Source organism: Arvicanthis niloticus, chromosome 19 (genome assembly GCF_011762505.2).
Source record: "Arvicanthis niloticus isolate mArvNil1 chromosome 19, mArvNil1.pat.X, whole genome shotgun sequence".
In the NCBI taxonomy this organism is placed as follows: Eukaryota; Metazoa; Chordata; class Mammalia; order Rodentia; family Muridae; genus Arvicanthis; species Arvicanthis niloticus.
This window is the reverse complement of record NC_047676.1, coordinates 30,665,575-30,682,827: the sequence shown is the minus strand read 5'-3', so window position 1 is coordinate 30,682,827 and position 17,253 is coordinate 30,665,575. Positions and strand designations below refer to the sequence as shown.

The window sequence follows — 17,253 nt, the reverse complement described above, 5'->3', positions numbered from 1 at the left end:
AGTTATAAAGAAAAGGAAGCCAGTTTGTTATTTATCAAGGCTTGTACTGATAGTGTCAGGGAATATTTCTTTAAAGCCCTGTAATTGTGTTCGATCCTTAAATGTAAGTGCAACGGAGCAGAAGCCAGAATGTAGCCCTCGTCCCGAGGGACAGGGAAGTGTGTGGATGTGGGCTAGTACCCCAAGACAGCCAGCAATCCCAGTTTATTTTCTTGACGTTCCTCTATTTTTCTTTTAGAAACTTTTGTTCCTTCTACAACAGTTATAGATCAACTATTGGTTAGAAGGTGCAAGAGACCCAAGCAAGAACAAAAAATGCAGGCGTGACCCCACAGTTGAAAGGGGAATAGCAGTTTACACTCAGATACACATCTTGGATCCCCCCCCCCCCCCACATACATGCTTGTAAAAGTATTTTATAATGGATTCTTTGAATTTTATGTGGATTTCGAGCATTTACGAATAAGAAAATCTATAATTGCTTACTTAATATCTGTTAATATACTGGATCAACAAAGTCATTTTAAATGACTACTACATTTGCATAATTTCCACCTTTGGGCTTTTAAGTTTGCAATTCTTCACTGTTATTAACAAGGGGAGTCTTTCTAACTTTTTTTTTTTTTTTTTTTTGGTTTTAGAGAGGTTTCGGTTTGCTTTTTGTTTTTATTGAGAACATTATTATTATTTAGAACAAAAGAAGCTGAAGGGTTACGCCAACAGATGTTTGTTTTTGTCTACACTAAAAACGAAGTGGTTAAGGCAAGATCTCCACGTTTGACTTACTTTTCAGTCTGAAATAGAGAGGTGAGGAATTGGAGGAACAAAAATACCCTCTCATTAAAGTAATCTAGTTTAAGAGAGTTGCTGGGTGAAGGGCCAAACGAGTAAGTAATAAACCGCTTCCAGAAACCCGTAAACTACTCGTTGTTACTTGTATGCATTAAAAACATCGATTTTTAATCACGCATTAGCCAGTGATGCAGGAGTAACAGAAAGCCAGTCTGAAGCACCCAGCCTCCTCCCTGGGCTTCGGGAGAAGAAACCCTGTCCGGGGCCTCAAGGCGCCGGCGCGCGCCGGGGAAAGAGTCCCGCGCTGGGGCGAGCGCCTTGCACGCCGGCTTCTGCACTCCTTGCACGTCCGATGCCAGGCGGACCGAAAGCAAACCTCCGCCCTGCCGCCCGCTCTCGGCGGCGAGCGCCTTTGCCTAAGATCAAGCGCGAAGCCGCTTAGCTCAATGGTCAGAGCGTGGGTGGAAAACAAACTTTGTTACGCGTTCACTAGGAGCACCGCGGTTCTGGGAAAAGGATCAAAGCGACATTCCTAACTGTAACGCTGTGCGCCTTTCCCCGGCCCCACCCTCTCTTTTAATAATAAAATAATAATAGGAATAATTCTAGCCGATGAGTAAGGAAGCGGGCTTTAAAGCCACGCGGGGAGTGCAGCGGGGCGGTCCAGCAGGTGGCCCGCCCGCATCCCGGCCTCCGCCGCGCGCGCCCGAGCCCGAGTCCCGGGCCACATCAATGGGAATCCCCCGTGGGAACGGCGCCTCCCACCACGCCTGCGCTCCGACGCCCTGCCCGTCTCCGCGCGCCGGTGTCGCATCCCACCCCGGGTCGGCGCCGCGTTACTCCGCGCCCGCGGGCGAGCCTCCGTGCCGAGGGGCGGGGGCGCTGCCGCGGGGGGCGGAGGAGAGGGGGGCGGGAACGGCGCGCGGGGAGGGGAAGGGGTTCTCGCGCGATCGGGCGAGGTTTCCGGTGTTGTGACTGAAACCCGTCAATATGGCGGCGATCGGCCGCGGCCGCTCTCTGAAGAACCTCCGAATACGAGGTAAAACCCCGCTGGCCGCCCTCGCCTTCCTCACCCGGTGCTCGCCGCCCGCCGCCCGCCGCCCGCCGCCCGCCGCCCGCCGCGGCGCTCGCCTTTGCTCCGGGCCTGAGGTTGGGGGAAGCGAGCCGGGCAGCGGGCGCCGACCGGCCTGCGATGGTTTCTAACTGGGGTTGTGTGTCTGTTTCGCACAGGGCGGAATGACAGCGGCGAGGAGAACGTCCCGCTGGATCTGACCCGAGGTAACGCGGGGCGACGCGGCCGCCGGGGAGGCGCGGGAGCGGGACGGGGCGGAGGCCCGGGGCTGGGGAGAGCAAGGCACGCGAGCAGCGAGGGGCCGAGCCCGCACCCATCCCCCTGCCCCGCGCCCGTTCCCCCGGGCTGAGCCCCTCCGGGCCTTGGGCGTCTGCGGGAGCGCGGGAGCGCGGGACGGAGACCTCGGTGCAGCCAGGGATCCGGGGCTCCGCGGACGTCCTCTCCCGGGACCCCGAATCCCGGGGGGGGGGGGGCGGCCTTGGCCGGGGTGGGGGGAGCTAGAGGTTGTTATTTAGGTTACTGGAGGATGTTTGTGGGAAGAGCGACCACATCCTGCCCTCCCGGATCCCCCGGAGCAGATGCCGGACCCGCCGGCTTCTCGCTGACTGCGTGACTGCTCTCCTCTGCCGGCGCGGTCCTCCGGGGGTCCCGTAGCTTTGAGAACGAACTCGGCGGTGAAATCGAGAGCCCGTGATTACTGCTGAGAGTCCGGTTTACGCCGCGTCTCCCTGCCGCTTGCCTCTCCCGGGCCCGCTGGGGCTGGAGTTGGCTCTACCGCCCCCTCACACTGCCGCAGGTTCATTGTGTACCTTCGGTCTGCCCTGCAGTGGAGGTGGGTTTGTTTACACCTTCTCGGCGGGGCAAGCCCGGCGTGTAGTTTTAAGAACCACCGGATCCGCCGCACGATGATCGATCGGTATTTTCTGTCTTCGGTCACCGGCCACCAGACTGGTGTAGATTCCACCGTATCTCGCCGAAGCCTTCGTGGTTCTATGCGCGATTCTTTTTTCTCTTCCTCCATAAACAAGAGTTGAGTTGGTCGACGGATTCCGACCGTCCTCCTACTACTCCACAGCGCTAGCGTTGAGTGTGACTAACTAGTTCCGCTGTGTGGAATCACTTTTTTGAGATCCGTGAAACACCTTAGGACGTTAAAAGAAAAAGAGTCGTAAACATTTTATATGACGGAAATTTGTCCCCCCATCCCCCCGTATATAGTGACCGCCATATAAAGTATTTATTTGGTGGATGTGGGGTTTGGGAAACTCATATCTGTGTTGACAGCATAATTCAGTCTCAGTTCTGTTTCAGTTTTTGTATTGTAAGAATCCTGTGTAGACTGAAAGACTAGTTTTGATTTAGTTAAATGAGCACATATTTAGTTTTTGGTTCTGATAGTTGAGTAAATTTTGAGTAACTAGCCCTCTCAAAGGGAGAAACTGTATTTAAAGATACAATACAGTGGTGTTTAAGTCCTAGAAATGGCAATTACATCAGTGTTATGGAACATTTTTTTCATTAACTAGGTTTCAGAAACAGTATAGAAAAAGGTCAAGCTTTTGACTTTTTTTTTTTTTTTTGCAAATTTGTAAACTTAATAAATACATGAAAAAATTATACAAAGTAGATTTCCCAATAAGCGGCCTGAATATCATAATACAGACCTGAGACTTAGCTTTATGCTTTTCTAACCATGTAGTTGATCAGTGATTTAATTTGTATCCAAGCAATTGTGTGAAGAGACCACTTGGTAAACTTGAGCCTAGTACTTACAGTAAAAACCTGTTCAGATGTGGAATTGGAAATAAATTGTATAGTATGTGATTTTGTTAATCTTTATATATTTCTGTGGTGGTTGTCAGAATTTGGAATTGTAGAAAAGCTTGTATACAAGGTTATTTGAAACTTGCCTCACTTAAGTATTAACTCAGGAAGACAAATCTATGGGTATGATTGAAAATAATCTGTTCTCTGAGACCTTAAGTGAACACCTATGTAATATAGTTAGCTGTGTCTGGGATTATATAAAATTCTTAGAAAATGTTATTTTTACTTGCCCCGATAAAATGTACTAGCATTCCAAGTAAGTATTCCCAGCCAGTTGACCTGATACAAAAGCAATCCACAACAAAGAGAGTTACCTGAGAAGTGTAGGCCTCAATCATAGGAAGTTTAGCAGGAGAAAAGTTAGGAGTTAGATTCATATACAGTGGAACAGTTGATTAGAGAAAGTGTTATTTTAACAAACATTTCATTGTTTGAAGGCATGTGGATCACACATGAAGAAAGTTTCTGAGGAATTGAACTTTAGTAATGATTTGAGACCCATGAAGCAGTCTGGGTTGCAGCTGCTTGTAGATTAGATTACAAAAAAAAAGATAAAGTGTAAGCAACCAAATTTTTGTTTCACTTCATGCTAAGGCAGTGTTTGCTCTCACGAAGATTGTTTTGTGAAGTCTACCGTGTAGGTGGACAACCATGGTCATAGTGATCTCTAAAGGAGACACCCATGCATATCAGAGCACTGACTGTAAAGTCAGATAGTTCTGCATTGTAATCTCAGGGACAACAGTAGTTGGGGGACTTGGGACAAGTTATTTGACCTTGCTTACCTCCTGGTTTCTCCAACATGGAAAAAAAAATAACTTCAAAGTGTTAGTAAGAATGTGAAAGGTAAAGGAAGGTAGTTCTTAACTACTCATAACTACTTATGTCTTATCATTTAAAAGCAATGTTTAGTGTTGGTTGCTTCCCTGAATTGGGAAGTTGGCATCTTAAAATCATAGTTGAAGAAGTATGTCAGGTGATTGTGTGCAGGTGCAGAAGCACATGTCTGCATGTGTGTAAGGAAGCCAGAGGACAACCTAGGAGCCATACCCTATAGGGACAGGAACTACTCAGTGGCCCGGACCTTATCAATTAGACTAGACTAACTGGCCAGTAAACAGAGAGATCTGCTTGTCCTTGGCTCCTCAATGCTGGGATCAAAATGTATGCCACTGCACCCAGCCTTTTTACACAGGCTCTGGGTTTTGAACTCAGGGCCTCTTACTTTCAGCAAGCCCTTCTCTGGCAGAACACTTTTCTGACTGAGCGATTTCCCCAAGCCCCAAATTATTGTTTTGACTATTACACATGTATTCAAGGAATTAGAGTTTGTTTTTGAGATGGTCTACTTTATTTATTAGGTATATCTGAAACAGTATTTAGTGATAACATGTTTTTGCTAGTACCAGCGCTTAGGAGGTTGAGACAGGACTGGGAATTGGAGACCAGCCTGGGCTCTTTGAGACCTGTCTCATCTCAAAAAACAAACAAACAAACAAACAAAAAACCACAACTAAGTTTAACCAAAAGTACTGTTGTATGTACTTAGGGTAAGATATGATATTACATTTTGTTAGCCTTAGAATTGTTTTCCCTAATGCCAGAACGTTTTTAGTTCTGATGAGTGACTCGTATTCTGATTCTCCTGAGGCCCAGGAGGGTTGGGGCCTTTTGGTTTGGTACTGGTGTTATTGCCGTGGCTCATACAAGATGCCTGTGTTAAAAATACTGATGGATTCATTCTGACCCATTTAGTAAATCTTAAAGTTAATTTATTAGTAATTCTTGCTTTCAGTTTTGTTCAGAAGCCTACTCTATTTAATTTGTGAAAGTCCCCAGTTTGCTTCTGACACCATTAGTTAACCTATATTTTACAACAGAATGTACTTTTTTTTTTTAAAGTACGAACACCAAAATGCTTCCTTGAGCTACTTCCATAGCAAGCATGGACTTTTTCCTTTTTGTTTTTGTTTTAATTTAAATAGTGCATCCCTTTCTGGTCCTGTTGACTTAGGCTTGAAAGACACAGTAATCTCTCAGGGTAAGCCCCTGTTAGTATAGAAGTGTCTTCCCCGAAAACGGACACTTCTGTATTAGATATTTATTGGAATGCAGTTTGTTGGATTAGACTGAAGTGTTGATGGTTCAGCGTGGTGTTCAGTATTTAGAAAGGCAGGATGGTTATCTGAAATAGTATGAATCTGAACATTTTTTTGTTTTCTAATTTTCCTTAGTTGGGAGGTTACTCATTTGTTTAATTGCTCACTTCAGTTAAACCAAACAAACATTGACAGAAATGTATTGTGTATCAGAAACTGAATTAAATGGAGGAAGAGTAGGACCGAGAAAGATCTCGATCCTTAAAGAGTGTATTGGAGCTGAATAAAGAAGTGATTGTGGTGTGAAACAGTAAGTCATCAGGCTGCTAGAGGGACAGACTTGTGCAGCAGCACCCAGAGGAGAATGTGAGCGTCTGGTGCATTGGTGATCAGAGAAGCCTCTGAAAGGCCCGCACGTCCACGAAAGCTGTGGCTCCGTGGAAGGAGAATAAACACACTTGGGAAAGGGAATGGAGGAGCTGTGTAGAAGGAGCTGTGTAGAAGCCATCTGCTATCATCGGAGAAAGATGGAGGGTGAGACCAGGACTTGAGCTACAGAAGTGGAATCAGAGATACTTTAGAGTGAGGAAATCAGCTGATTTGCTTTCTCCCATTGAAAACTGACTTTAATGTTTTGGCACCTTCTGTCTGTCTCTCATTTTGGAGACAATCTTACTGTGAGTTCCTAACTGGCTGGGTACTGACTGTGTGACCCAGGTTGGAGGGATCCTCCTGCTTTGGCCTCAGTGCTGAGATTACAAAGCATGTGCTAGCACACCCAAGTGCTTCCTTTATCTACTTCCATAGCAAGCATGGACTTTTCCCTTTTTCCTTTTTTAAATTTCTTTATTAAGAAGGTGAAGGCTGAGAGACCTGAATTCTGAATTCCTAATTAAGCCAAACTTGACTTCTCTTGCTAGAGTCAGGTGTGAAGCAGTTCCTCTCCAGGAGTGCCTCTACTCAGGTGAGATTGCCTTCAAGAGTCTTTGTACAGCTCTTTACTTTAGTTTCTTCCTTCCTGTTGGCTCCGTTTCCACTTGAACAGCAAATATTTGCTGTATCCTTATGGATGGGTTACTAGAGTGGGCTCAGGTCAAGACAGAGTAGAAAGAGATAAAGATTAGAAAAAGTACTTCTCTGAAGACTTTAGGCAGGTAAGTTTATTCCACAGCTACCTTCTCTCCCTTGGCTCTCTCCCTGTAGTGAAACTGCTGTCTTAATTGATGTGAACAGCCTCTCATGAAACTCACTGCCATTTGAAGTTTTAATTCTACTTTTTCTGTGATTACCATATAGTGTTATTCCAGCCACTAAATTATCTCAGTTTTCACCAACTGTTTGCTATACTTATTCCTATTCAAGGAAGAAAAGCTTTGAAATTCTAAAGCATCGAGACTTAGAGAGAGATGTGCTTCAGTGTCGGAAGGCCAGAGAATGCCATGCATCTAATAATCATCTTAAAGTTAGTGTGTAAAACTTGGCACCTGAAAGCTTATCTGCTTTCTGCTTTCTAGGTACTATTGGTCTCTTCTGTTGTTCAAACTCCATACTTGTTCTTCATTTGCTTAGTCCTGTTGATGAACTACTGCAAGTGGCCTCTGAATTATCTCGTTGGTAGTCTATTCCCATCATTGTTGGTGTTCATTCAAGTTCTCATTATCGTTTATTTCTGTTTTTACTTTTGTTTTTCATTCCTGCTGTACCACTACCAGGATCATTTTCTTGTAAATCCAGATTTGATCTTGCCATTCACTTGAAAATAAACAGCAGCAAAACAAGGCTTACTTCTGCTTACAGTATAAAGTCCAAATTCCTTAGCTTGGCATCCAAGGCCTTTTATAATTTATTTGTGCATTTTCCTCTTGTGCTACTACAGCTGTAGTAGTCAAGATCTATTTGCCTGTTTGCATAGCTCATGTGTGTAGTGCACTGTTTCACACACAGAGCACAGATCATAGGTCTAAAGCACTGACTCTCCCCCCCCATTCTTGTTTGTTCTCGTTGGAAACTATGTTTCTATTTGAGAGCAGTTGCTTGAATCAGTAAAATGCTGTTTTTGAAGTGTGGCATGCCCTTTTATGTTTATTTAATGCATTTGTTTCCTTTACCTAGGAATGTATTCTCAGTACTCTTTATTTTTAAAGAATCATAATTCTTTAAGGTTAACGGGTAGAGCTGAAGGTCTTTGCTCATGCTTACCAGGAAGTCTGTTACTGAGCTTGTTCCCAAGCCCTGAAGCAATGTTTACAATGAAAGGGTCGGATGGAGAAAGAAGTGAGCAAAAGAGTAGTAGAGTATTGAAGAGAATAGAACCAACGTGATAGTGCTATAAAATAGAGAATACAACTAGGACTTCAGTGTGGGCTTCTAAATGTCATGTGGTTGATAGCACCAGCCATATTGAAAAGTAATACTAAATAGAGTGGATGTTGAGTAGTTGTTACTCCAAACTTAGGATTTGAGTCTTTTTTGCATAGGTTGTTGAGCGTGAGATAGAAAGAGAGATGTGTGTGTGTGTGTGTGTGTGTGTGTGTGTGTGTGTGTGTGTGTGTTGGGGGTGAGTATAGGACCTTACACATGCTAAACGTGTTCGCTGCTGAACTATGGCCTCAGCATTCCATGGACAGTTAAAGATTTGAGCATTCCAAGAAAAGAGACTGCACGTTGTTTCTAGGATCCTTAAGAAGAAAGGCCAACAGATGAAAGTGGTGAAGGTTATCTTCTGGGAAGTGTTTAGTTGAAGGGGCTGGAAGCTGTAGTGTGGAGGTGGGGCCTGTGGAATTTAGTTCGAAGTGTGAGAGTGACTTTGGCAGGCTGTAGTTTACCCTCTGGGCTTCAGCTGCCTTACCTCTAGGATGCATAATGCTTTATGCACACTACACTTTCACCTTCTGTCTTTGTGATTCTCAGATAATCATCACTGGCTGTGGAAAGGTTGAAAGGAAGCATTTGGAACCTTGTTAAAATCATAGTGAGAAATATTCCCATAAATAATGAGTATGTGTTGGAGTGATGGTGGTTCATAGCACTTTAAATGTAAGTTTCGGTTAAGTGATCCATCTGCTGAGACTGGCTACCTTGGTCTCCTCCTCCAGAAAGTAGAGCTGTGAAAAGCACAGAGAGGCCAGCAGCAGAGTGCTTTGCCTGCCTGTGCCTCTCCGAGTTAGTTGGCTCTCCCCTGCGCTTAGAAAGCTGGCGCTGGGAGGGTGATAGTGTGGGATCCTAATACATACATACTGTATGTGTCGCTCGGGCAGGTTGCATCTTCTTTTCTTTCCCTTCAGTAGTGTTTTGTTCATTTGTTTTTTTGTATTTTTATTTTCTAAGCAAATACTATCAGAATAATGGAGAGAAAGGAGCAGGTTAAAATGTTTAGTAAATAACCGATATATGAGTGATTGAGAGGAAACTGTTAAGCTTTTTGGATCATCCATTGTTTTGATATCATTGTACTTTCTGTCAGTATGGCCATATTAAACAGAATTGGCCCCTGTACAGTGAATGGCATATAGAATTATGCAAATGCCACAGTGAATGGGAAATAATTATGCGTACCAGTTAAAACTAACATTTATATGTTCAAGTAACGGGGTTGACAGCATCCAAGTGTGAGTCATTCTACATGCCCCTATTCCAGGCTTCATCTAGACTCATGCACTGTGCTGTGTACCTAGTGATGAGGTTGATATAAATAACATTGAGAATATGCTAATGCCTTAAACATACCCTGGTTAAGGAACCAGGTAAATATAATAGCAAACATGTTAAAAAGACTTTTAAACCCAAACTAACTTGGACTTTAAAGACTTGTCCATTTTAAACTCCTGTATACTAAAGAATTTGGATGTATAGTGTGTTTTCTTGATGCCAGTACATGCCATCAGAGCAGGCCTGAGGCAGTTTTAAGAATTAAAACCTAAATTTAAGAGCAAACATCTTACTAACAAGTCATTCAGTGTTAAGATAGTATTGGGAAGAAGTGGCAAATGTTTTCCCTGTGAAATGTTGAAGACTAATTATATTTTAGGTTTGGGTTTGTTTGACCTTTGATAGGAAGTGATCCTGGACTGGATTGTGAGATCTAATCTGTTATTGACAGAGGTGCTGTGCAAGTTCAGGGGGTTCTGTAAGTTTAGAAAACTTAATTCTGAATAGATGCAACCTGGAAATAGACTAAAGTGGAGTGGCTAATACTTTTGTTATTTTCTGTGCAGAAATGACTATTTTTTGATCTCAAAATGTAAGCATATGACCTATTGATGAGATAGATAACTTGAAGTGAATATCCTGAAGGGTTGGCAAGCTGGCTCAATGAATGGAATGGACTTAACTTGCTGACAAGCCCGATGACACACGAAGCCAGGAGAGGACTGACTCCAGCAATCTGTCCTTTGGTCTCTACACGTGTGCTTGCTGTTAACAAACATGATGTAGCATGTGCGTGTACAAATACTCCCAACACACACAATTGGTAAATGAGTTGATGTAAGAAACATTTATCTTGGAAACTCAGTGTTGATTAAGTCCTGAGATCCTGCTCAGCCCTGCGGACTGGTGAAATGACGGCTGTAGCAGGGTGGCAGAGCCAGACATGCACTGTTTCGTGTAGAGATGTTACTAATCTTGCCCTGAATTCACTGCAAGTTCATGTGTTTCTCATAATGAGTAAAGAGTGAAGAGGCACAGGAGCTGTAAACAGAGGAGGTTGCCAAGTCACTTAGTTACTTAAAAGGAACACTTTGCCAGAGAAAAGGATATTTAACTGCTTTAAATGTGGGCATGTATGTATTTTTTCAGCAGTTACATAGATCTAGAAAATCACATCTTGAAATAGTAGTGCTAATTATTTCCATACTTGGTTCATCCCTGGTGTATTAAAACTTTTAATTGCCCTGATTTTTTTTCCCACTCACAATCCTCTAATGTGCTCCCCAACATTGTACAATCCCGACCACCTGCCTCCTGCTAATGGAGAGGGGGAGAAAAAAAGTCAGACTCCAGTGGAGAGAAACTTTAGTTGGGGAAACATATTTTGGGTGACGTTAGCTCCAACGTGGTACTGTGTTTCTGTGTGTGGCCAAGGGACAGTGGAATAGTGTGGTCCTTAGTATTGCACATGTGTGTTGTAAGAGGTGGTTTTTTTAAATCACGTTTGTCTCTTGGGTTACTGACTTAATCAATGATGATGCAGTGTTTGAATACTAGAACTGTTTGATTCTGTTTGCTTAGAATGGTCTATGGTTTTATTGCTAGACTGGTGGTGTTTTTAAATGGCACAGGCTGGTACAAAGGAAATCAGGTGTGTGCTTAAGAAGTTTTATTTGTTATATGGAATTCCAGTTTTAGTTATTGTTGATGAGTTAAGTTGAAGCTCACGTTAGCATTGACATGGTGGATACTGTATATACCCCCGTTCCCTTTGTCCTTTGCCTTTTTTTATAGAAGAATTTGGTGTTAACTGTTTATTAGGTTTCAGCCTTGTTCTTTCCCTAACAAAAAGAGAGAAATTACTTGGAAAAAGGAAATGCTTTTGGATTTTTCAGAAGAAAATGAAAAGATGTTGAGAGCCTGGGTTTAAAACAGTGACAGTTGATTTTGTTATTGTTTCTTTTCTAGTTCCATTTTTTAATTCTGTTTTTATATTAGAAAAATTCCACACAGAAAAGGTATAATTGCTTTTTATTATTTTGAGATAGGAGCCAACCTCAAACTTAGACTTCTAAGTGTCCAAAGTGCTGGGATATATGCACCACTACCCAGCTTTACATTGTAAACAAATACATATATTGCCATGAAATATAATGCCTAGGTTGGGGGAAGGTATAATTTATATATGAACTTAATGTTTATTTAGTTTTTACAGTATTGGAACTTGAACTCAGGGCCTTGTTCATAGTAGGCTATCGACTACTGAGCTACATGCCCAGTCTGTTTTTCTAAAGCATGCTTATGTTAATGACAGTAGACACATGTTCATTCATACTTACTTCACCTCACAGTTTTCTAAAGCATACATTTCTTACATAATGCCATCTAGTCATGATATATAAGTTAAATGCTAGAACCATTATGAACTGATGAGAGGAAACATATCAAAAAAGTGAAACACAGAAAAGGAATTGCAAAACAAGGAAGGTGGAGAGGGGTTCAGTGGTGAAGAGTACTGGCTGCTCTGCGAAGGACCCCAGGCTTAGTTCTTCATCCCCACACAACAGCTCACTGCTGTCTATAACTCCAGGGGATGTGACACTTTTCTTGCCTGTGCAGGCACCGCACCACACACACACACACACACACACACACACACACACACGGTGCATGTACATACATGTAGGCAAAACACCTCATACACATAAAATAAAAAAGCAAATTTTTAAAAAGATGAAACTTTAACCCATTAATTCATGAATAAATATGAAGGTTTTACTATTCTTCCTAGGTATCTACCTAGGTAACATTTCTAGTTACACACACACACAGTCACACTCACTCTCTGCAGGCTTTGTGAATAATTGACAGTCAGTGTATGAGAGAAACATTCACAGAAAAGTCATGAACTATAAAGAGCTCTGATGAAAAAGGTCACTAAGTATATGAATGACACTAGAAAAACAGGTTGTTAAAAAGTCTGTAGATTTCCCAGACGTTCCCCCTTCCCACAAGCAGTGACAGCTGTCAGATCATGCAGACTCTCACACTTGAAGGAGAGGACTTGTCAACATGATGGAGCTGAGAGATCCCTGGGGGAAGAAAGCTTAGAGGATGCTAAACAGGCCGTCCTGTGACGGGAGAGAACAAACCAGACTTGTAAACAGTCATGTCCACAGACAGAGCTGCTTCCTTCTTGACCTTTGCTGTGTTTCCCGCTTCACTCCTGCCTGCTTGGATATAAGGTCATTGTCTTAGTTTCTTGTCCCAGGGCATAACTGGCTAAAAGGTCATATGGGTATTGAGAGAGAAATGATATTCAAGCACTTTTGTTGTTTCTTATGCCAAATCGAATGAGTTTTTACTTTTTACTGTGCTTCCCAAATTAATACCAAGTACAGTAGAAGATAGATTTTAACACTGGCAGAGCATGGATTTGGAGCACTTAGGAGTATAGTTCAGCTTTCCTCCTTTCTCCTTAACTGTTCCCTCATTATGAATGTCACTTTTTGTTTGGGGCAGGGAAAGAGTTCATTTCCAGTGCTGTGAAGCACCTGCTGCTCCTTTGCTTTCCTGTGTGTTGCTTCATTTCTTTGGTCACTTGACACTACAGCTGTTATGTATTTAGCTGCTTAAGTTTTTCCAGTGTTCACTCTGAATGGTGAGCTTATAAAACTAGCCTTTCAATGTTGTTATATCAAAGTAAGAAAAGTAATTACAAAGAATAAAGGGGGGCCTGATGCTGTGGTGGGTTTGAATAAGATTGGTTCTCATAGGCTCATATATTGAATGCTTAGCCACCAGGAAGTGATGCTGTTTGAAAGGATTAGAAGGGCTAGGAGGTGTGGCTTTGTTGGAGAAAGTGTGTCATTGGGAATGGGTTGAGGTTTCAAAGGCCCATGCCAGGTCCAGTCTGTCTGGTGTCATCCCTTCCAGCTCCCCCCCACCCCCTCACCTGTGGAGGTGATGAGGGACTAGCCCTCTAAAACCATAAGCAAGTTCCCAATTAAAGAGTTACCTTGGTCATGGTGTCTCTTCACAGCATAAAACAGACACTAAGACAGATGCCAAGAACACATGATCTGTAGTAAATACACTTGTTGATGGTATTTATTTTGAGTATGTAGGGGCAAAGAACCTTTTTTCCCTCTTTGAGCAGTTCAGTAACTCAGTGTTCTAAAATAAATACACAGTCTGACATAATGGTATACACTTTTAATCCCAGCACTTGAGAGGCAGAGACAGAGGCAGATGGATCTGTGAGTTCTAGGGCAGCCTCGTTCACATGGCAGATTTTAGGCTAGCCTGAAGACCCTGTCTCAAAAGTTAAAAAACAAACTGACAATTGACAGATTACCAGGGAGAAAGGCATACAGAGTCTTACAAGAATAGTATTACTAGAAATTAGTACCTAGTAAGGAATCGCAGTTTATGTACCCTATGCGATATGGACAGGGTTGTAGGGTTAGGGGTGGTGGTGGTGTAGTTTTAGAGTAGAGTGCATCCTTACAGGGGAGGGAGGCAGTGGTCCTGAAGGACAGAAAGTAGCTTGATGCCAAGGTTTTCTGGGCTGAGTGCGGTGGTTGCTTGTTATGCAGTCCACTGCTCCAGTCCCCCATGAGCTGTTTGAAGGGTGGCCGCATGTGTTCTCTGACGAGGCAGACATCCGAGAAAATCCTTCACTAGTTTGTTGCGTATCAGATGCTCTCGTCCAAGTCTAAAGTGACATATTTTAGAGTATGATTTTCTGATCCTTTACAGATTTTATTTGATTTCTTTTGCATCCTGGTATATTCTGATTACATTTTACATACTGCTTCACAACAGAATTTGAAGTAGGTGAACACATACACACACACACACACACATACACACACAAAACTAAGTGTAAGCAAAAGTACAGTTTGTTGTATGTACTTAGGATAAGGTGTGACACTGTATTATTCCGATTACATTGGACAGTAAGCTCTAAGAAGTCACTGACAGCAGCTGTGGTGAATGTACCAGCTATACCCCAGAACAAATAGTACCATGGTGTCACTCTTAACAGCATCTATCACTTAAAATTCATCTCTAAAAGCAACTGCCCTTTGGGGGCTACGCTGCATTTACACTTGTTCAATGTACTCCAGACTCACAAACAGCAAGGACTTACTCTCTTGTTTCTTCCTATGTCTTTATTGGTTTCTGTTCCCCTTTTGCTACTTTTAAGTGTTCTGATGTCACTAATAGAATTCTTTAGTAGAATATTCTACAGATATGAATTGCATTTTTCTTAACTGTATTTAATAGTGTTTATTGTCACTGATTCACAGTAAATTTTAATTGTTAAAGTCCTTTTAGATTTGGTTTATGTAGCCCTCCCAAGTTGTTAAAAGTTGGTGGCTAAAATTTTGATGTTTAGCATTTGATACCTGTCCCCCAAATTAGAGCCAAAAATTTTATAAATAATGAAAACACTTGAGACATCTTGGCAAGGCATGATTAGAAGTTTTTTAGAATAAAGACAAATTCCTTATTTTATCATGAAAAAGCAGTAGATGAAATGTGCAAGTGAAACAAAACTTTGAACTACACTTTGGCTAAGTTTCTAATTGAGCGCATTTCTGAATGCTGTTAATTCTGCCTGCCTGCCTGCCTGCCTGCCTGCCTGCCTGCCTGCCTGTGTCTCTGTGTCTGTCTCTGCCTGTGTCTGTTTGTCTATATCTCTCTGTCTCTGTCTCTTTCTTTCTCTCTCTGTCTCTTTCTTTCTCTCTCTGTCTCTGTCTTCCCTTTTCCCCCAAAACAAAGTTTCTCAATGTAGCCCTGACTGCTCTGGAACTCTCTCTGTAGACCAAGCTGGCCTCAAACTTAGAAATCTACCTGCCTCTGCCTCCTGTGTTCTGGAATTAAGGCATGCAACACCATTGGAACCGAAGTTCCAAATTTTTATGTTTGCACTTCCCTGATGGTGAAAACAATAACTTTGAAAGATCCTTGTTTTGAAGACAGGTCTCATGTAGCCCAGGCTGGCCTTCAATTCACAGTCCTGTCACCACCTCTTAAGTGCTCGTACTGTGGGCACAGATCATCATGCTCAGCTGGTAATCTCTTCTTATATCGGTGACCCTTTTCTCCTCTCCTTCTCTCCCTTCCCTCCTTTCCTTTCCTTCTTTCTTCTGAGCTCTCCTATCTTTTTCCCTCTATTTTTTTTCCTTCATTTCTTTTTGTCTTGCTGAGATTGAACCCAAGATGTCACTTATGGTAGGCCAGTGTTCTGCCACTGGACCATGACACATCTTTTTCATAGCCCTCGCCATTGCTGACGTAATAGTATATATTTGTTTGTCTTCCAGCAATGTAAATGTTGTGAGCATCCATAATTTGCTTTGCTCATTATTGTATTGATGGCTGGAACAGCTCTGGCATGCTGTATGTGCCTAATAAATATTTATTAAGTGACTATCAGATTTATGTTTTAGTTTGAGAGCTTCAGAGCAGTTTTACATTGCTTACAATATATTAACCATGTAGACAAGTACACTAAACTTATTGGTTTAAAATTGTTAATTCTCTTATTCTAAAAAAATTTTCATATTTCTCATCTGGGTTAAGAGCAGTGCTTTAATTGGGCCAAATCGTATGCCCTAGAGCCACCCTAACCTAGTTTCTTATCCTTATTTCACAAATCAAATATTCAGTGGGATGGTGGAACAATTTTTATTTCCAAAATGCATATAAACTCTGGTGTTTTGTATCTGCTGTTGGAGCTTTACTGGGGCCCTTGTTCTTATTGGCTGATTGGAATGCCACTCCTTCAGAAGTTCGCTTTCCCTACTTTGTTCTCTCTTCGTAGCCAGCACATTTTCCGAAAAGTTAGTAGTAACTTCCCAAACAGGATTGAATTCTTGCTTTGGGATTTCATAGTATATGTTACTTTATAATTATACTCAATCAGAATTATCAAATATCTATGAAATTTTACTATGTACCGAATACTGACCTTTTGCTGTGCTGGATTCAGTGATGACAGAATGAGTCCCTGTTTTTGAGGGACACAAGCTGTCAGTAAACTGTCAGTATGTGACCATGGAATTTTAGGTAGCATTAAATGCTGTTGGTTATATGGAATTTGGTATGTGAAAGAATGTTGACTTATGGCTGGGGGGGAAGGAGATTTAGAGACATTGTCTCTGGGGTGTAGTATTTAGGAGACACCACAAGTGGTAGGATGGAAATCTTCCAAATAGCAGAAATGACTAGTACAACATGCCCAGAGATAAGGAAGAACCAGAATGACTGGTGAGTGATGACTGAGAGGGAGAGCAGAGGAATGTGAGATGAGAGGGGCAGACAGGTATTACGTTGGATAAAATGATACACTGAGGCAGTCATGTGATCTGACTTAGAAAGATCACTGTTTGGAGAGATGCACTTGTCCTTGGAACAGACTCTGGATAACACAGATCACTAAACCAATACTACTTGAATACATTAATCCTTTGATTTTAGTCACAAGACAAGCAAGAGTTTTCAGTTTGAATCACTTAAGGCCTACATATTGTCTCTCATGGAAACAAAACAAAATGCACTTGGTGGAATGATGGTTTCATTAGGAAGCTATGGATTTGTAAACCCTCGTATTTTAATGTTTTTAGTTATCAACGAATACCTGAAACAACATTAATTTCAGTGAAATTTTTCTTTTGTTGATAGAATGCTACATACGTGTGTTCAGTTAATCATTAATACAGGGAGCTACTGTGAAGCAGGTAAGAGTATGCTGCCAGCTCCTGTCGAGATTAGAAAACAGTGCTGACCATACTCTTGGGGAGG

At 42.3% G+C, this 17,253-nt stretch overlaps 1 protein-coding gene across 3 annotated transcripts in view; it reads left to right on the top strand.

Moving 5' to 3' along the window:
- The first annotated feature begins 1,691 nt into the window (after positions 1 to 1,691).
- Positions 1,692 to 17,253, top strand: part of Rictor (RPTOR independent companion of MTOR complex 2) — an 89,759-nt gene continuing 74,197 nt past the window's right edge. For 2 of the 3 annotated variants that reach the window (XM_076916146.1, XM_034523404.2), the window contains exons 1-2: positions 1,717 to 1,831; positions 2,023 to 2,070. In XM_076916146.1, the coding sequence (XP_076772261.1) occupies positions 1,783 to 1,831; positions 2,023 to 2,070 (97 nt within the window). In that variant the 5' untranslated portion in view covers positions 1,717 to 1,782. Of the gene's footprint in view, positions 1,832 to 2,022; positions 2,071 to 17,253 lie in introns of all 3 variants that reach the window. The other variant, XM_076916147.1, reaches the window with a different exon arrangement.